General features: G+C 45.4%; 1 protein-coding gene across 4 annotated transcripts in view; it reads right to left on the bottom strand.

Annotated features, from left to right (window-relative positions):
• Nucleotides 1-6,749, bottom strand: part of P4ha2 (prolyl 4-hydroxylase subunit alpha 2) — a 32,131-nt gene extending 25,382 nt beyond the window's left edge. For 3 of the 4 annotated variants that reach the window (XM_071612111.1, XM_027949622.3, XM_027949619.3), the window contains exons 1-2: nt 6,691-6,749; nt 6,002-6,135 (exon numbers count right to left, since the gene is read on the bottom strand). In XM_071612111.1, the coding sequence (XP_071468212.1) occupies nt 6,002-6,004 (3 nt within the window). In that variant the 5' untranslated portion in view covers nt 6,005-6,135; nt 6,691-6,749. Of the gene's footprint in view, nt 1-6,001; nt 6,139-6,690 lie in introns of all 4 variants that reach the window. The other variant, XM_071612110.1, reaches the window with a different exon arrangement.
• Between the last annotated feature and the right edge of the window lie 14,243 nt (nt 6,750-20,992).

Here is a 20,992-nt window from a genome sequence, read left to right as displayed (position 1 = left end):
TACCTGAACTGCACCCCTAGAGCTTAGAATAATGTATCTCCTAGAAGTCACCCCACAAATAACTCTTCATCATATGCTTGTTCAATTTAGGAAACAACAACAGAAAATTTTAGATTTCTTCCATAGAGTGAATTGTTGAGTATACAGAGTATACAGAATGCCTACTGTACGCATATCAATGCAGAGAGAATAAAGAACTGTGAAAAAGCAGGCCCCAAACAAAGTATACTACATGATTCCACTTTTGTAAGGAAAAACTACTGCATGTAGTATATATGCAAGAGAGGCATGATCTAGTTGCATCTTAGTGAAGTAATTTTATTTTTCCTTTTATGCTTATTTGTTTTCCTAATCTTTTTATAAGGAATTATATAGGAATTTTAAAAATATTTTCTATAATATGCTTAAATATAAAGGAAACAAAGCAGGGCCTTCTCAAATGAACTCGAAAGGGGTCTTGGCAGCCCTACAGTTTGGACCCCCACCGGGAGGTCCTGTGAAGCCTGCCAACACTCCAGTGACAGTAATTCACCCACCAGGCAACTGGCACTATTTCTAAGCACAGGGAAATTCCAAGACATACAACCAGAGGTCCTACCAAGACTGCTCTTTGGAAAGAACATTTACAACCTGGCCAAATGACCATGAAAAGATGTTTCCAGCTGCAAACCAGCAGCGTCCTTAGCTTCTCCCCTTACCTCATCAAGCAGGATCCTCTGCCAAGCTCCCAGCTGCAACCCAAACCCAACAGCTTGAGTTTTAACAATGTACTTAACAGCCTAGAGACAGAACATGGATTTGCTGAGAATAGAAAGGTCTTGCTTGGCACTGGATAAAATTCTGCCTGTTTTCTGTGAAGTAGCAAAACCTCCCTGAACAGGGGTCCTTGACCCCCTATCCCTCCCATGGCCCTCCCTCCTGGTGCTGTGACCAACTCCAGGATGGCAGAGATGAAAGGAATTAAATGCTCAATCTAGGAGGAGCTGCACGGAGCTACGGGAGATCCCACTGCAGAACACATGAATGAACATTCAGGCCCAAAAGCTGCTGTCACTGCCACTACAGGAAAGGCACCCAAGTGTTCTCTGATGTTACATCTCAACCATCATCTGAGTCCTTACCAACACAGCTACAGCCATGCTGGCCCTAACCTTCTCTGACCTCTCTCTCCACATCTCATCTGGCTTCCCTCCCAACTCTATTCTACAAAGTAGTCAGCATGGCTTACTGAATCCCTTCCTTTGGCTTCCACTGCCAGCAGGACAAAGTCTGAACTCCTTAACCCAAAGGGCCCCATAACTCTGTGTGACCTGGCCCTGCTGTCCTTTCCAGCCCATCTCACCATGCCAGGTTTCATATCTTCAACAATTACTCCATGTGAAAAATATTTCTTTTACCAAAAACCTAATGAAGCCTGGATCTGTGCTCAAAGTAGTCAAGTGTTCTCTTGAACCTCATCCCTCACTCCACATTTAAAAAGCCATATAAGACTATCACTGAGGGAACTCCCTGGGCTCTTATTTTTGATCCCCAGTAGAGAAAAGGAGGCACAATGGACCCTGCAAAACTGGATGAGGGTGCATGTGTCAGATAATATGCATCTGTTCCTACACCTTCTCCATCCAGTGCATGAAAACATTGATTTCCACTTCCCTACTTGGGTACCATCAAAACCACAAAATCTCCTGCTTCAGTAACTAGGCCATGAAGTAGCAAGGAGATCATTAAAATCAACATGCAAATGCCAAGTTGGGTTTTCAGTTAGGGTCTTGGCAGAGACTTGGCAGTCTAGATTATCTTAATTCATAAGAAGGATCTACGGGAGGATGAAATTCACATATCACCATATTGGATGCATCATACACACAGTCTCATACTCTTTTGGTCTCACCCATGTTCTAGGCCCTGAACCACTTGTTTGGCCTTAACCTAGTCAAAGTGACTGTATTGACCTATGCCAGAATTTCTGGCTCCTCCTACTATCTCCATACTGATCTCTCCAATGGCTACAGAAGGGCCTTCCTGAGGAGGGAGGGAAAGTTAGTGGCTCACAAGGCAGTTCTGACCAATGATGCATAGAAGACAAGAGGAATTCAGCCAATAAATTCTCTCTAGGCCTTTTACAAGAAACTGTTCTGAGGCATAGAGTTTCTACAGAGCCTGCACAGAGAGGTCCTGAATGGGTAAACAACAAGTAGATCTTCATGCAGAGTGGCCACCTTGCTAAAGCACCACCCTGTATTTGCTTCCTATTCTTCTCTACCTCATTTTTCTCTTCCATGTCTTGGCTGCCCTACAATAACAGACTTTCCAATAAAGCATTAAGCACTTAAGCTCTTCCTCAGGCTGTTTTCTGGGAACGTAGTCTAAGGTAACCACAATTTATGTTTCCAAAAATCTTTCATTTCTACCATCTAATTCTCACTAAAATCTTGTAAGCTAAATAATCATCTCCATTCCAGATGGAGTAATCCCCCCTTGTCCATGGAGGATACAGTCCAAGACCCCCAGTGGAGGCCTGAAAACAGTTAATAAATATCAAATCTTGCATATGCTGTTTTTCCCCATACATATGTACCTATGATAATATTTAGCTTATTAATTAGGCACAGTAAGAGATTACTGTTAAAAAACAAATAATAAAATAGATTATAACATTATAAAAAAAATGCCAGCATCGCTGCTCTTTCACTTTGGGCCATTATTAAATACAATAAGGGTTACTTGAACATAAACATTGCAATACCATTAACAGTCAATCTAATAACCAAAATGGCTACAAAGTGACAAGTGGGTAGCATATACAGCATGGATACACTGGTCAAAGGACTGATCCATGTCCTGGACAGAACATACAGGATGGCACAAGATTTCATCATGCTAATCAGAAGGGCTCACAACTTAAAAATTACAAATTATTTCTTTTTGTAATTTTCTATTTAATATTTTCAGACTGTGGTTGACCATGTATAGCTGAAACTGTGGCAAATAAAATTGTGGGTAAGGGGGGAAACTACTGTATAAGATAGATACAAAAGATTGATAAGTGAAGCCAAGAGGGCTTCCTCCACATTTGACATCTGACAGAAAAATCAATGTCAGAACCAAGCCCAAACCCCAAGCACACTTTTTACTACAGACTGCTGTCATCCAATCTTACTCAGGAATATGTGTTACCTTAGAACACAGGGGCCTTCCAAAGAGGGAAGCAACACTTTGCTCTAGCAAAGCATGCCTGCCCAGGCTAAGGACTTTATCATGGGTTACCCAAAAGGTTCACAAAGCAGGTTCAAGACATCTCTGGCTGGATCTCACCAGAAGGAGAGCAATGCAGACCCAGAAAACAGCAGCACAGTTCCCTGAGTTCAGGTGAGTATTACTCCTACCTCCAGACATTACAGCACTCACATGTAACCAAGCAGCCCACCTCAAGGCAAGGCAGTTCAGTCCAGTGAGCAGGTACTCTGAGGTCGGGCAGACCCAGAGTTAAATCCCAACTCCATCACTACTTTCTGGCTTTATGACCTTGTGTAAGTCACAGCCTTCTGTAAACCTCAGTGTCCCCATCTATATGATACTAGGACCTATATTTCACATGGCTGTTGTGATGACTGAATGAGATGACCGATATCAGCAAGCACCAGGCATAATTTATGTCAATTATCAGCATGAGGAGCACCAGAGAAAAATCAGTGGAACTGAAATAGTCACCTGCCCTGCATAAGTCAATTGATTATCTGAGTGAGAAAGAAGGTCCAGACCAGAGGTCAATGAAAAGGCATGAAACAAGAACAAAGCAGAAACTGGGCACTTTCCATGTCCCAGGAGTGCCAGAAGACTTACAGGAGAGACTAGGGTCATGCAGTACACTGCCCATCAGGGACAATCCTGGAATTAGCCAATCCCTGGTTCTAAACCTCACCAATGAAATTTCTATAACAAAAGACAGGGACCTGGACCAATACTCTAGGGTCTCATGTACTTCTGTGCCTCTGACCTGCTCACTCCAGGGTTCTACAAGAATCAGGTCTTGGGATCTCTGCCATATCCTCTGTTCCAGGTACAGAGCAGGCTACATTCTATTAAGCACTTCTGGAGAGGTCTAGAGCAGAAACTGGCTTCTGAACAGGCTCAGACAGATCCTCTCTGAGCTGGAGAACACTACCTAAACACTTTAATCCTCAGTCCTGCAATGATACCAACTGAACAAAAACTCTCTCCTAGGGCTCCAAGAAGTCTAGTTCAGACTTTTCATTCCTCTCTGCTCTTTCTAAGAATAAAAAACTGTCTATCTATCCCTCATTCCTTGTTCCCATCACAAAACCCACAGACCACAGGATTCATCAGGCCCCTTTGCTCTAGAATAGACTAATGTCCCACCCTCAGGCACTTCAAAAGTCCAAATTGCTAGATTTGAGTGACGTTTTCAAAGTTTAACTCTCAGTCCAGTATTCTGCTAGGCTTGCACGTGCCTGTGCTACAACATTTCCTGCCAAACTCCATCTGCATAAAATTAAACTCTTGACAGATCCCAAGAACTAGGGACACACCTACCAGCCCTCTGCACACTATCAGCCAGCGTGGCCACAACTCGGCCAAGGCCTTGCGTCCAGCCTCAGACCCTCCCAAGGATGTGGGAGGGCAGAGCTAAAAAGGGAGACTTTCTCAGGAAATGAGAAGACCCTATATTTTCTCACCCCACTCATTCCTCAGAGTTGCACGTACCCAGTGTCTGAGTGATGAGCAGTCCTCCTGGCATGTGCCCAGATACCAGCACGAAACAACAATCTGAGACAGATTATGAGCTCCCCATAGGCAAGAATAGTGCCTTGGCCACCTCATCTCCCTCATTCCAGCCCCAGGCACACTTTAGGCAGAAGCCAAGCACGGATGCAGGAGATACTTAAGAAATGAACAGAGAGCAGCTATGGCTGGTCTAAACCAGTGGCAAAGTGAGCCCTCTATTAGACATCCCACTTCAAAGCCTATGACAGGGTAGAAGAGCCTATCACAAACCTCAGTTTCAGTATGACAGCATCTCTGGGATAAGGCCTCAGCCAATTCCATCCTTGCTATGTGGCCTCAATGTCTGGGCCATAGAGTGGACATGCTTGGCACTGTGATAATAAAAAGGTCCTAAAAGAAAAGAATTCAAAAACCAAATATCCTGTGAACAATGAGAAGCAAAAAGAGAAGCTGGCCCCTGAGGCACAACACCACAGTGAGAGACTGCACCCTGGATGCTTCAGGGGCAATTTAAAGCCAAAGCCAAAGGGAATCTTGGTCCATTTAACAGAGAACTAAATCTCAGATGTGTTGTCTCAGATGTGATACAAGTTGAGAATAAGCAGCAGCTGGCAAAAGCATCCTATAAATTCTCAGGTGGGCAATGGATCTGTGCAAAGTCTGGGACATTTGAGAATGTGCTAAGCTACAAAGTAATGTCCATCAGTCTTGCTCTTAGAGTCCTTCAGGATCTCCTGTAAGAGGGCTGGGGCTGTTGGGTCCCCATGAAGAAGCACAAGCCTTAAGTGTGTTACTCTATAGTAAAAGACAAGTCCGTCTTGGGAACAACTCTAATGCTCTCCTGAGCATCTTCAATGTGTCAGATTAGAACACAGAAGCCAAGGTCCTACCCTTTCTGCTCAGCAACAGCTAAGACAGGAAGTGCCCTGATCTGCACTCATGTTGCAAGGGTATCCTGGGCACCTAACCCATGCAGGGCACAGTACCTGGCACTGTCCTCTCACTCTAGGCTTTTGTAAATGGAGTCCACAAGCAGCTATTTCCTCAACTGCCCTTTCCCCATCACCTTGCTTCCATTAGAGTACCACAAGAATGCCCATGGCCCAAGGCAGCTCCCACTCACATAGGCTTTTTTTCTGTCAGATTACCCTTTTGCTACACTCCATCTGCTCCTGAGTCACCTCCTCAAGGAAGTCTTCTGGCCTGGGGCATCCTGAGTACCCACAGTCTACCTTCCTGCCAGCACAGCACTTACCATACTGCTCTGGGCCTGGACTTTTCCCGCTCTTCCAGTCGCCTGCCCCCTTGGGCTAGCAACTCCTGGCAGCTTCTGGCGCACAGAAGGGTCGTTTGTTGAATTAGTTAGCTAATTACCTCAGGTCTCCGTAACTGCTGGGGGGAAAAAAACACACAAGCAGATTCCACAGGGATGTCAGAAGAGGAAAGAGGACTTTTTGATCCAACCGATCTAATTAATTGCTCATCTAATTAACAGCACCAAGCTGATCCGGCCCGGCTTAGGAGCGAGGGGTGTGGGCCTCCCCAACACGTAGCAGCCCCTCCTGGGCAGGCCGACGCCCCCGTCCCTGCCTCCAACCACTGGCAGCCCCCGGGGTCAGGCCACCCCTTCTCAGGGAGCATGACAGGGCAGGGCGGCCAAGTGCCCCGCCCCGCCCCGCCAGCCGCCGAGGGGACCGGCAGGAAGGGCGCCGCTGACCTCACCACCGTGATCTCGGGAAGGGACGCTGGCGGGCCAGGAACCCAGGCGGGTGCAGAAACAAGGCGGAGGGCGCGGGGCTGCGGGAGCCGCTCGCGCAGCGGGCGGCGCGACCCCGGTCTTCAGCCCCTAAGTCCGGCTCTGCGCTGACAGAACCCATCTCCCAAAGACCCCAGCCCGCAGCCGAGAACGAGCCCAACAGCTGACCCGGCAGGCGGCGCGCTCACCTGGACACGCGCCGCTCCCGGCGTTTCCAGAACCTCCTGCGGCGTCGCCCGACCCGCTCGGCACCTCCTCCCTCCGAGGCTCCGCCTCCTGCTGCGGCCGGGCTCCGCCCTCTTGAGCCTCGGCCACGTCCCCACCTCCCGCCCCCGAGGCCGGGCGGGCCGGGTGCCCGGCCCCCTGCCCTGGATCTTCGCCTGGGGGTGCCACCGCCGGGAAGGCCCCTGCCGCCCGACTGCGCGGTACCGGGAGCTGGCCTAGCGCCAGGATGGAGCCGTCCGCCCAGCGCCCTTCATGCCGCCCGCAGCTCGCTGCACGTATACCGCTCCTGCCTCCCCTTGGCGGGCTCCCACCTGTGGGACTCGGCCTGTGCCCCTCTGCAGCACTTGGGAGCCTCCAGAAGGGGCGACGACCCCATCCTTGCGTCGGGGATGTCCGGGGAGCATCCCTGGGAGCTCGGCGGACTCCCCTGCTTCGGCTCAAACCCCTTTGCTCAGTTACCCTGCGGAGTACAGGACCCCGTTTGTCTTTTCTATCCCACCATCCCAACACCAGGTGGAGGCAACAGTCGTGTGAGAATTGGATGTCACGAAAGAGGACAACCAGTGAAGAAGACTTTGAGGAAGGCTAGGAATCTGGGACTAGCTCCTAGAGGGACTTGGACCCCTGACTCAGGCACTCCTGGCCATATGGGTGGGAGTGGTGGATTGATAGGAAAGGAGCCCTCCAAAGACAGGGGTGAGGAGGGGATGGGGGGGGGGCGGCAGATGCCGTGTCACAGCCTGGAGCACCCATGGTTTGCCCAAGCTCTGCCTTATCAAGCCAAAAGATTAGACACTGCACTGTGCCAGTCCAGCCTGGGAGTGAATGATGCCGGGATGTAGCAAACTTCAGCCTGCTCTGGGGGACTCCTGGCGGCCAAGCAGGTTCCCACGCCTGCTCCATGAACCTGCCTTCTCATGAATGAGGAGAAACACGGTCTGAGAATCTCATCAGGGAGGAGAGCCCAGAACCGGAGATGCCCAGCCTCCACCCAGGCCCAGTGTGAATATTCCCTATGGCACACTGACCAGGCAGACAGTGCAGACCTGGGAAAGACAGCTACACAGAAATAAAACACACAAAATAAAGAGAGCCACTGTTCCTGCCTGTGTCAGCCACCAGCCAAAGCTCAGCTAAAACCAAACAGAAACCTTTCTACATCTGCTACATCCGTTATGTTACAGAAACTTCCCTGTGCCTTCTGCATCTTCCCATCCCTTCCCAGGAGCTTGCCCTCTTCTGTCTCCTGAATGTCCAACTTCCTCCTATCTACTGGCTCTTTCCCATTGACCTATAAATATATTCAAGCCTCTCCTATAGAAACGAAGCCCTCCTCCAACCCTTTAAACTAGTGGGTGTCTATCTCTTCAGCCCCAGGAGGAAAGAGCTATCTCCTTGTCCTCACTTCCATCCCACCACCTCAGGTCTCACACTCAATCTTCTGGCCCCCTAACACCAAACTAGATCTCAATGCATTCTAACCTCCAAATCTCTAAATTCAACAGCCTTACTTCAATCCTTATCTGCCAAGTCCTGGATCAGCATTTGACACCCCTACTGCCTCCTTGGAACACTTCAGTCCCTTGTTTTCCCTCCATACTCTCTTATCACATCTGTCCTGGCTTCTTCCAGCATTCCTCTCTCCCTCTCATCATCCAAGTAAAGGTTGGGGATTCCTGACAGCTCAGGCCTAGGCTCTCTACTTTCCTCTCCTTTTTCCATGTTTTTTTTTTCCTACTCATAGATGACTCACAAATTACTCTGTTTACCTTTCCTTACTTCTGAGCTTTAGACTTACAAAACTGACCAGTCTACATCCCCACTTGAATGTCCACACACACCTCAGTGGCAACACGTTCAACACTGAGTTCTTTTTCCCCTTCCCTTTCCCCCACTCCACACATCCCACATTCCCTACTGTGCTAAAGAAGATCCTGCCCATCAAAAGTCTAGGAATCACATTTGTCCACCTCCCTCTCCCTTGCCCCCAGACCCCATTTATCCATACCCTAAGTCTGTTCGATTCTACCACCTAAATCTCTCCAGTCCAACATTTCCTTTCATCCTCTTTCACTTGAGTGATTGCAACACTTTCCTGGATGGCTGCCCCTCCGTTTCTGTTCCCTCCCATCTCTCCTCCACACTATTTATCTCTATGATCTCAAAATGCAGATCTGTGCTCATTGCTTTGCTTGTAGATAAAGAAATTGTGCTGCTCTAAAGGAAAACCCTGGAAATGGTCTATAAGGCCTCACACAGATTGGCCCTTGCTCATTTCTCTAACCACACTGATCATCCTCCTGTTTCTCTAACTGGCCATTCCCCCCTTCCCACTTCCCTGGGTCTTCACACATGCTGTTTTTTCTGTCTTGAACCTACACTCACTCCCTGATTAAATCCTTCAAATTTCTTCAGATTCCTTCAGGCAGAGGGATTTTCTTCATTTCCCTGTCCAGGCCCAAACCTTCCATAACCGCCCCTCATGTCCCTGTGCTTTGTAATATTTGCTGCAGTTGAAAATTGAATGATTGCTAATCAAGGTCTTCCTTCACTGACCTAGGAGCTCCAGGAATACATAAATTACTTGTGTATTTTTCTGTCACCATATTCTAAGCACCAACCACAGAAATGGACTCAATTTATTTACTGACTATATGAAGGGATGTGCCTTAGTCAACTTTTTTGCTGCTGTGTCCAAAAGACCTGAAAAAGGCAATTTTAGAGGTGGAAGTGATTATTTGGGGGCTTACAGTTTCAGAGGTCTTAGTCAATAGACTCCATTGCTCTGTGCCCAAGGTATGGCAGGACATCGTGGCAGAAGAGTGTGGCAGAAGAAAGCAGCTCAGGACATCACACCAGGAAGCAGAGAGGAGATTAAGTTCAGCTCACAAAATATATAACCCAAAAGCACACTCCCTAATGATCCACCTCCTCTAGCCATACCCTACTTGCCTACAGTTACCATCCAGTTAATCCCTACTGAGGGACTAATGGATTTATTTGATTAAAAACTCTCATAGCCTAATCATTTCACTTTCTTGCATTGTCTTACATGTGAGCTTTTGGGGGACACTTAATATCTAAACCATAACAGGAAGGAAATCTCCTATATACTACACAGTAGGTTTTAGTAACCAAAGATATAAGTAAGGTTTCCACAGGATCTCAGAATCATTCATTGGTCAATATCCTCTGAGGAATCTGAGCCCCTGAGAAGTAGCAGGAATTGCTGAGGGTCTTTTCTCCTTAGTCTCCAGTACTCCCTGCCTTATAGGAGGTGGCTGTTTATTCATCATGTATTTGTGTCCCTCTACTTACCTGCAGAAGATGCTATCTCTGATCTTGGCCTTTGTGGCCCCATTTCCTCCACCTAGCCCTCAGCAGAAGGCCCATGGACTCCATTACAGGCCTCTGATGTATTCATTCCCTAGGAAAGTTGTATCAAATTACTACAAACTACAGAAATTAATTCCATAGTTCTGGAGGTCTGAAGTCTGAGATCAAGGACCATAATCCCTCTGAAGGTTAGCATGGAGAATCCTTCCTTGCCTCTTTCAGCTTCTGGTAGCTTTGAGTGTTCCTTGGCTTACTACTGCAAACACCAATCACATGGTTTCTCCTCAGCATCTGCATCTTCTTTTCAGTTTCTTATAAAGATGCTTGTCATTGGACATAGAATCTATGCAGGTAATTCAAGATGATCTCACCTTATGACCTATAACTTGATTTTATCTGAAAAGACCTTTTTTTCAAATAAGATCACATTCGCAGATTCCAAGTGTTAGGAAAGTGCCTTTACTGCTCTGTGACTGGCCACCTTATGTTTTTCACTGCAGGCTTGAACTTAGGCCTGGGCCTTGAACATTCCCAGGCACTGGGATAAAGATATTTAAATAGTTTCCCAAAAATACTGAAAGAAACTGGCCCTAGTCCTGAGCCAAATTCTTCGACCCCTCATTGAAACTCCATACCCTGAACCCTTTGCTACAGACACACCTAGGTACAAAATCCCTTGGCTCACTGTCCACCATGAATATACGCCTGCAGCCCCTTCTGTGTATAAGTTCCCTTAATAAATGATTTGAACTAATCACCTGGGTATCTGATGCTTCTTTCTTCAAAATCCCAATAGGCACCAGGCACAGTGGCACACGCCTGTAATTGCAGCAACTCAAGGGGTTGAGGCAGGAGGATCACAAGTTTGAGGCCAGCCTCAGAAACTTAGTGAGATTCTATCTCAAAATAATAAATAAAAAGAACTTGGATATAGCTCATTTCCATATATAGAACTTCTCATAGGTATTCCACTGCCCCAAGGATAGACACACATCTCATCAAGGTTACCGATTGCTTTAGACATCCCTGATGGCCTTTCTTAACATGTGCAGCCTCAAATTTGATGCTCCAGCCACTCTGGCTATTTATGCCATTTCCCAGCCTTTAAATGTGCCATTCCTCTTGTTTGGAACACCCCTTCCTAAAAGGCTGTTTCTTTGTCTCTTTCATATACCTTCCAGGGACTCAGCCTGATTCAGGTTCTGCCATGAGGCAGATGGCTCTTCATGGGATGAGTCTCATGCATATTACCTGGCATCATTCAATGTGTCCTTCCTTTACCATTTTGCCTTTGTCCCTGTTGCTTACTGGGTCTCCAGATCTAGCACAGAGCTGGCATCAAGGGCATAGATGAGAAGAAGTGAACAAAAAATAGGAATGAGGGCTGGGGTTGTGGCTCAGTGGTAGAATGCTTGCCTTGCACGTGTGAGACACTGGGTTTGATCCTCAGCACCATGTAAAAATAAAGATATTGTGTCCATCTATAACTTATAATATATATTTTTTAAAAGCCTCCCAGATAAAAATTCTGATAAATTCAAATAGAGTCTACATGCTATCTGGCAGATTCCCATGTAAGAGGACTTTAAAATATATATATGAGTGCATGGACACCTGTTCAACTCCAGGGCTGAAAATACCCCAAGCATACTATTTACTGATCTCAAAGAAAGAACGTGGAGTACTCAAACAGAAAGGTTTGGGACATTTCATTACTCACATCCTCCTTGGCAGCAATGGGCTAGGATACAATGGAGGGCCGCCTTGCATACAAGCAGAGGGAACACATAGGATGGGTTGCATGCCCACCGCACAGATGGTTTTCTTCAGATATTTTATAAGAACATTCTTTTACTTTACAACCAAGATTGCTCTGCTTTGATCATCATCTAAAGATAGGTAACAAGGGAAGTGGCCAATTTCCCCTCGCTGTTTCCTTTGTTATCATATTCTTTAGAGTCCTTCTTATCTCATTGCCAGGAGCAACAAGCTTTCCTAGGTACTGACTAGTGTTGACCCCAACACCAACCTCTCACTATTGTGGCTTCCAGGAGACCTCACTGACTATAGTAGTGGATGTCATTTAATGAACCGCCATACATCACAACATGTCCCAGAGAGATTCATAGTCCTCCCCAAATTCGCTGTATGAACAGTCACATCTCCCTTCTGGTTACATCTCCACTGTGTTCATTCATGCATGCACACAACAAACAGCTGCTGATCACCAGTTGAGGCCCAGACTGGGGATTTCAGGGATCATGAATATCAAAGAGTGTCGAGTTCCAAAAACTGGAAGGTGAATGGAAGCCCACACAGCAACCTTGTCTAGGGAGAGAAACACCCGACCCTCTCCAGCTGATGAAGGCCATTGGTAGAAGTCACTGCATGCTTACACTCATTCTTAGAGACCCTTCTCAGGCTCAAGATCAGGATTGGCCTATGGCCTTGACCAAGTATGTCCAGAGAATTGCCAAATGAGGTTACTCTATGCTGTCGACTCACCTGTCACCTCATCCCTAAGGAAGGAGTCGGTGTTAACCAAAGGAATGGCAAAAGAATCTGTGCTGGGTGAACAGGTAACTGGATGAAGTGAAGATACAATGCTTCTTTCTAAATAGGGGCCTCCTTAGCCTGCTCTGCCCTAGCCTTTCCCCACTTGCCTGTTATCTGTATCCTGGGGAAGGGAAGGGGGCCAGCTCCACTGCTTGGCACTGATTCCTCCCCACTGCTGATGACTCCTGCAGGCCCTGGCAACCGTGCAGCAGCTGGAGGCCTGCTCAGGGATTACTCGCACCTGGCTTTCCATGGTATTTCCCAGAGCAGGGAACCCAGGATCAAGCCATGCCACCCAGAGGACACAGTACATGTTCACATTCATCTGTACCCTTCCACTCTTTCGGCATAGACTGTTCATTGGGTACCGGAACCAACCCTTAACCTATCCCAGTTCCCTCCCCTTGGAGACTGAGAAAAGCCTGGGTGTGTCCCAGCAGTCACCACTTTGACTCAAAGCCAGATGTAGCTTGAGTGGGGCCACCTAGTGGTGGCCCTATGGCTTCAAAATAGAATCTACATGCTATCTGGCAGATTCCCAGAAGCCTGCAGAGCCAAGTAAGTCCCTAGAGACACCTCTCGACCCCTTCACCCTCCTAGCACCACTACCCCAGCAAATCCCTGAATCATTTAGTGGGCATGAACACACCAAAGCAGTTCCCCAAAATGGCTCTAAGTCCCCTCCCAGCTGCCTTTCCCATGGACCACTGCCACCCAAGACAGCAGAGCTTGCAAACTGAGCTGTCAATTACAGGCATCCCAGGACCTTCAGCAGTTGTAATTACCCTGTAGGCCTGGAGCAGGCCACCCAAGGTATAAACACTGAGCTCATATTTGAGCTTCCCTCCTCAACTACACCTCTATCCTGGGCAAAACCGCTCCGGACCATACAAATGCCCAAGAGAGGAGGAGTAGAGCTTAGAAGTGCCTAGGGAGGGGGCTGGTGCAGTCGAAGTGACAGCTGATGATGGCCTGAACTGGGGAATGAAATGTACATGGAAGGGCGTATATAGATTTAAGAATCAATGAGGACCTAAAATAGGAAGGGTTATGTTCCTTCACTCCTTGTTGGTTCAACAAACGCTTGTTGTATGCTCTCCCTCTCTCCATCCTGAGCTCCCTTTTGCAGATGAGGCCCTATTTCTCATTCAAGCCCCCTCAGCACTGTCACCTGGAACCAGCCATGCTAGGAAATTAGTGAGAGCCTCCAGACCTTATAAGAATGGGAGTGAGCTGGGCTGATGACACACAGCTGCAGCCCTAAGCTCTCAGGAAGCTGAGGCAGGAGGATCACTTGGGTCCAAGAGTCTAAAAAACACTGCTGAAAAAAAAAAAGAAAAAGACAGGGAGTGAAAAATTGGCTACCCCCAGAGAACACATGCACCCTTCTGGGATTCAGGCTGACATGGAATCCTAATCACAATGTCTGGTTTCCTCAATTGCAAGACTCTTTCTATTGCAAGGTAACACCCATATAATGACGGTCTCAGCACTAACTCTCCCGGCGCCACCCTTCCTCTCCCTGAGCTTCATTTCCCCCTCCTATTTTTAAATGAAAGCACTTTATTTTGCCATAGTGACCAAAGTCTATAAGGCACCTTGTGCCCTTTTTGGAATGAGATGGATGTCAGTGACTCCATCCATTAATAACTCTAGTTAATCAGGTTGTGCAAATTGTATACTGCACTAAACTGAGGCTCTCTGTTCCCAACACAGACGTGACAGATCTGCATATTTGTTATAACAACTTTCCAGTAGAGGGAAATAAAGTGGATTGGAAAAGGGGTATCTTTGGTAATTTGTACAAAATCACCACGTGGGCGAGCAGGGGCTAGCTTGAACCCCAACCTACCACCACATAATCATGGGAGGCTGTATCACCGGTGTTACTGACCTGCACACACCTGCCTCAAGCATCACAACACCTTTGGTGGCCGTTCTTCTGCCTCTACTGCCCTGCTTACATCAGCTCTGACACTCCCCCTGTTCCTTGAGTAGACACCATCATCTGAGCCTGCTGGTGGGCCCTACCCTGTGCCCTGTGGAACGCTGTTCCTGATTTCTGACCCATCACAAAGAGGCCAGGACATTCATTCTTCTGACCACTTCATACCACATCAAACATATTCCAGTCACCCACATTCTTAACCAAGTGAGAGCATGGTTGAGCTTCCATGGACTCCTGTCTGTAACATAATGTTACATTGGCTAGAATTTAGTACTTAAATTTTCTTTTATTGAAGTCTACATTTTTTTCATGTCTCAAACATTTGCATAAACAAGTGAGAAGCTTGATAGCCCCTTTACTGCAAGTGTTTGAAAACAGAATAACTTGGTGAGAGGGCTGTCACTCACTTGACACATAGACACAGATGGGTGTGTACATATACACATACACAGAGAGACATACACACACACACACACACACACCCATTATTAGATTTGTCCTCTCCCATAATGAAGAGAAGGTTCTGTTCTTTGTCCTCTGGCTCTGAATTTAACCTTGATTCTGACTCAGAACTTGATCTTGACTTTATTTTATTTTTTGGCACAAGGAATTGAACCGGGGTGCTTTAATCGCTGAGTCACATCCCAAGCCCTTTAAAAAAAATTTTATTTTGAGACAGGGTCTTGTTAAGTTGCTTAGGGCCTCACTAAGTGGCTGAGGCTGGCTTTGAACTTGTGATCCTCCTGCCTCAGCCTCCAAAGTCTCTGGGATTATAGACATGTGATACTGCTCCCTGCCTGATGTTGACTTTAACTAAGTATCTGACCTTATTTCTCACCCTGAGCCAGAGTTTCTAAGTCATGGAATCAGGAAACTGCACCTCCATTATCTGTGGGAATCAAAACCCCAAGGGTTTTTTATTTGGTAGTATGTGTTTCTGGCTAAGAGTAAATGATCCAGGTAGAAAGATGGCCTTCTCAAAGTGGCTGGGCTGTGAGACACTATTATTGGTGGCAACTATCTTGGATGTAAGCAGTGCCCTCACCCCAACAGCTATAGGCCAGGCTGACCCTCTGCCCTCATCCAGACATGATATTTTCTCTGCACTCCATCAAGAGGTGCCAACAACTATTTGTGTCTCAGAGCAAAGTGTGTAGATCTTCTGGGGAGCCTTTCCTGCTGCTTCTTTCTTGCCCATAATGCTAAGAATGTAAAAATGAGGATGACCACCAGAGGGTGCACAGAGCCCACCATGGCACACTCAGTTAAAGGAGCAGTCCCACCTTTGCTCAAAATCTTTTCTGGGCCTGATTTTGTGTTCCACCCTTTGACCTGCCCAGTTTTAGGACCCATGCTTGTAGCTATACATGCACCAGCAACGGGTTGGAAAGCGATGTTTTCCAAACCCTAGAGAACAATTCTAGTGCTGGGGCCTGTAGTGGTGAGGAAGGCAGGGAGGATGTAGGGAAGGCCTGAAACCCTTTATTTTTTAACCCACTAGATATCAGGGTCATTGACATCCAGCTAAATTGACTCAGAGCCTTGGGGGTGTCTCAGGCTGAGGACCTGAGAGTCAAAACCAAGATATAGTACTGCAGAGAAGTAGGAAAGGAGATGCAAAGACCATTGGCAGGACTCTGGACATACCCAGGGTATCCTGGCTCCTGCCAAGATGAGCCCCTTGATGAAAAGGGTCGGAGAAGCAAGACAGGCCATTCTCATCTGGGTTCCTACAATGTTCTGAGCTCTCTTTTTGTGATTGGGCAATTGATTTATGGAGCACTATTCCTACACCAAAAGGTAACCTAACACTTGACAGACATCCTCTATGATGGATAGCTTCTGCTTGCCCCTCCAGCTGCCCCCATTTCCTCCTGCCCTGTGCCTTGGCTACTCATCTATATAGACAATATTAACAGGTTTTTCTGCCCTATAACTTCTAGTTGGGTTCAACCAATAAGGATTATCAAGTAAAGACTGGCAGGAAACAGGAGCTCAGTAGCCCACCCAGCTTTAGAATTATCTTTGAAGGAGGAGACCAGCAGCCCTGGCCATGCTGAGGAGCAGCAGCAGGCCCATCCACTCGGGGGGGCATCCATACTAGACCATGCATCCCAGGGCCTCAGAAACCTTTTATACTCTACACACTTCCAGGCTGTTCATAAACATCCACTGATGCCCCTCTGTGTTCAGTCCTAGCTACCCAAGGACATGGACAGGGATGAGCCACACAAAAACCTTGCCTGCATGGAGCTCACATTTTTTGGTTTTGTTTATTTGTTTTGTTTGTTTTTCTGTGGGAAAAGAGAAGACACAGATGAGGCAAAAACTGTGAATCCTAGTAACTGCAGGAGCCTTCAAAGGAGCCATCTAACTTGCTGAAATCACACAGGAAGATGGAATGTGGCCCCATAAGTAGGCAGCTAGGGGAAGGGTGGAATGTTGGACACAAGACACAGAATGAGAAAAGGCTAGGCAGAAGGAATGGCTAAATCACACGGAGACCCAATAATAGGTTGTGGTATTTACAACATAGATGGTGTCTGTTTAACATGTTATAAATTCTACCCTGTGTTTATTATTTGGCAATACTAATAAAAACATTTAAACAGCCAATATTCATTTAGTCACTTATTTTGCCCACATATTTACCCTTTCTAATGCCATTCCTTTCTTTCTAGGGTTCCATGTTTCCATAGGGGATTATTTTCCTTAGGCCTGACACACTTCCTTTAAGTTCTTATAGTGAAGTTTTGCCAGTGACAAATTGAGGCTTCTTTTGTCAGAAGTATCTTTTGCTTGCCACCTTTTTGAGATGTTTGTACCAGGTAAAGACATCTACATTAGCAAGTTTTTACTTCCCGTAATTTATGTGTGTGCGTGTGTGTGTGTGTGTGTGTGTTTGTGTATAAATATGTAAATGAATATTGGCTGTTTATATATAATATAGATATAAATAAATAAATAAATATATATATATATATATATATATATATATATATATATATACACACACACACACACACACACATACTGGGGCACTTAACCACTGAGCTGCATTCAGTCTTTTTTTTTTTGAAACAGGGTCTTGCTAAGTTGCTGAGGCTGGTCTCGAACTTGTGATTCTCCTGCCTCAGCCTCCCAAGCTGTTGGGATTATCGGTGTGCACCACCACCTCCGGCTTCTTTCCATAATTTTATTTATTTATTTATTTAGAGAGAATTTTTAATATTTATTTATTTTTTTTAGTTCTTGGCGGACACAATATCTTTCTTTGTATGTGGTGCTAAGGATCGAACGCATGCCAGGCGAGCGCGCTACCGCTTGAGCCACATCCCCAGCCCCTTCTTTCCATAATTTAAAAATATCATTTCACTGTCAGTGGAATGTCCATTGTGTTCCATCATTTTTGTTGGAAAGAGCATTAACAGGCATGATAAGTCTGTTCTACTCCACTGAGATTACTTTTAAGATTTTTTTTCCTTTGTTCTTCAGCAATTTGACTACAATGTGCCTACATGTGGTTCTCTTTGTAGTTACTCCACTTGGGAATATTGTTTTCCTTTTTAGATTTTTGAATTTGAACATTGATGTCTTTTATTGGTTTTAGGAACTTCTCAGCCATTACCTCTTTTAATATTGTCCTTATTCTGGTCTCAGCTCCTTACACAATACCAGTTACAACATACACATCAGTCTGTTTAACATGTCCCACAGTCTATTATTCTTTTCCCTTTTTCTTTTATTTCTATCTGGGTGCTTCAATTTGAATATTTTCTAGTTCATTTATTCTATCATCTGCTGTGTCTGTTCTGCTGTTAAATCTGTATTATGAACTCTTTATTTCAGTTATTATATTTAGTTCAGTATGTCCACTTGTAATTCTTTATGTAAGTAGCCTAGGTTTTCACTTATTTTGTCTTTTTCCTCTATTTTTTGATGTTTAAACCATAATTATTTGAAATCCCTCATTTCTAAAACATATCCAATTCCATTGTTTGCCTTTTCTCTTGATTTTCAGTCATTTTTGTCCTTTTTTTTTTAGCATGATACATATTCCTTTATAGGATGAAACAAATTTTGGATGAAAAGTTGGAAAGACTCTAGTTGATGGTATTGATGATACCAGTCTTGGAGATCAGGAACATGCTCTTATTCCCCCAGGGTTGAAGGCTAAACACCCAAGAAATGCCTAGCAAGTGTAGAAAACAAGTTTTATTAAAGAGAGAGAGAGAGAGAGAGAGAGAGAGAGAGAGAGAGAGAGAAAGCAAAAGACTTCTCCAAAGAGGAATCCCAGAGCTGGGTGTCCTAGCACCCAACATGGGATGCAGGAGCACATGGGGTAATTGTTAGCGGCCCATTGTGCCGAGAAGTGCAATGCTGGAGGTTAACTGTTAGCAACCCATTGTCTTTTCTTTGATAACCAGCCCTCATCTTCTCAACCTGGTCATTCATTTTCTATGACTGCCAGACCTTTGCCCCATCTCAGTTTGCTGAGGAATGTGACAAATCCTGTCCACTTAGGCCAGCTGGGGCTTCAGGCAGATTGCTTTTTGGCAATAAAAGCACACTGGAAAGTCAGTACAGTGGGTCCATTTTATAGAATTTGTCTCAACCTCATGTTCCCATCATCCTCATCTATGTGTTTCCTTACAGTATCTTCATCCAGAAAGAGAAGTCTGGGTTGTCTTCTGGAAGGCACCAAGGGAGCACCTAACTCCTGTCAAATTGGCCTGGTTTGGGCTGTGTATAGACTGGTATGGTTCATTTTTGTCTTAAAGAATAACTTACTCCTGGGACATGGCCCTCTCTCCTGGGGTGTGGCCCTTCTCAGGACTCAGCTGAAAACTTGGGTGTTTACCAAGGCCTCCACCTTCATAGAACTTGAATTCCAATTTGTCTCCCTAGCACTTTGTGACTATGAAAATCTGCTCAGTTTTGCTATTTAAAACCCTGTCTCAAAAAATAAAATAAAAAAATAAAAAGGACTGGGAATGTGGTTCAGTGGTTAAGTACTCCTGGGCTTAATACCTAGTGCAAAAAAAAAAAAAAAAGAAAGAAAAGAAAAAGTTAGGCCAATACCTAATTAAAATAATCTATGCATGTATAATTTTATCAAATGGATTCCACTGTCATGTATCACTAAAAAGAACCAATAAAAATAAATAAATAAATAAACAAATAAAAGTAGGCCAATAAATTCAGAGTAATGGGCGTGTAATTATTGGGTTCTTTCTCTGTTGTCTCCTCCTTACTATAATTTCCCCCTTAAATTCTAGCCTCTTTGGCATTCCTGAACTCCAACCTCTGTGTCCTCAGTCTGGTAAGAGTGGTGTTTTCTGCTTGGCCCTTATTTCTCACACAACAATGAGCAAAAAGCATGTAGGGGAAGAAGAAGAAGAAGAGAAAAAAAAACAGGGTAAATGTAGAATTATTCTGTATTATTTCTTTTTCTCAAGGATCATAACCCTCAGTTCTTACCTATATTGGTTGTTCTCCAATGCCTTCAAATAGCTGTTTCATATATTTTGTCTTCATAATTGCCTTTGGCAAGTAGATTAGTTGGAAGAACTTGAAGTTTTCTTGAGTCCAATTCTGATGCCAGATTAGAAAGAGCTGGAGAGGGGTGGGCCCAAGTAACACGGCTGCTTTCAGCTGAAGCTCAGACTTTTAGATACTTGTAACATAAGATCTTCATACTAAATTAGGGTTTGCTATTTTTGTTTCTTTTCCCTTCTTCTTTGTAAAAGAAGTTTTTGAAGTCCTGTGGATTGAACCCAGATCTTTGCTCATGCTAAGCAAGTGCTCTATCACTGAGCTACATCCCCAGCATCTTTTTATTTTACTTTGAGACAGGGTCTCACTAAGTCGCTCAGGCTGGTCTCAAACTTGTGATTCTCTTGCCTCAGCCTCCAGGGGCAACTAGGATTATATGTGCCACTGGGCTCCAAAATCCTTTCTTCTTTTAGTTTTTAACTTTTCTTAGGTTCCAACCAAGACTGAGTGGTAATAAACTTACTCCCTACATAAGCAACTATTAAGCTGGATAAAATATTTATACCAACTGACTGTAGGCATTAAACATCAGATAAATTTCATCCTTGAGAGAAGGGAAACACCCAAGGTGAACTCCACATCCACCCATGCTCTTTGCCTGGGACACTTTCCAAACTATGGCAGAGGGAAATGGAGCCCATGCTGAAAGCAATAGTCTCACTGAGTGGAGGAAACAGAGATCAGAAGTAGGGGATGCTTAGGTAACTGAAATTCATGAGGCAACAGTGGTCTTCTTGAAGTCCTGTTTAAGTTGCACAAGTGAAGGGCAAGATTCCATGAGAGTGGCAAATAGAAACTTCTCTGAGTCTGTGAAACACATGGAGATTCCACAGTCACACTATGCTGACCCTGTTCTCATCAGCCAGAGT

This window comes from Marmota flaviventris, chromosome 5 (genome assembly GCF_047511675.1).
Source record: "Marmota flaviventris isolate mMarFla1 chromosome 5, mMarFla1.hap1, whole genome shotgun sequence".
Classification (NCBI taxonomy): Eukaryota; Metazoa; Chordata; class Mammalia; order Rodentia; family Sciuridae; genus Marmota; species Marmota flaviventris.
This window is presented reverse-complemented; position numbering and strand designations above follow the sequence as displayed.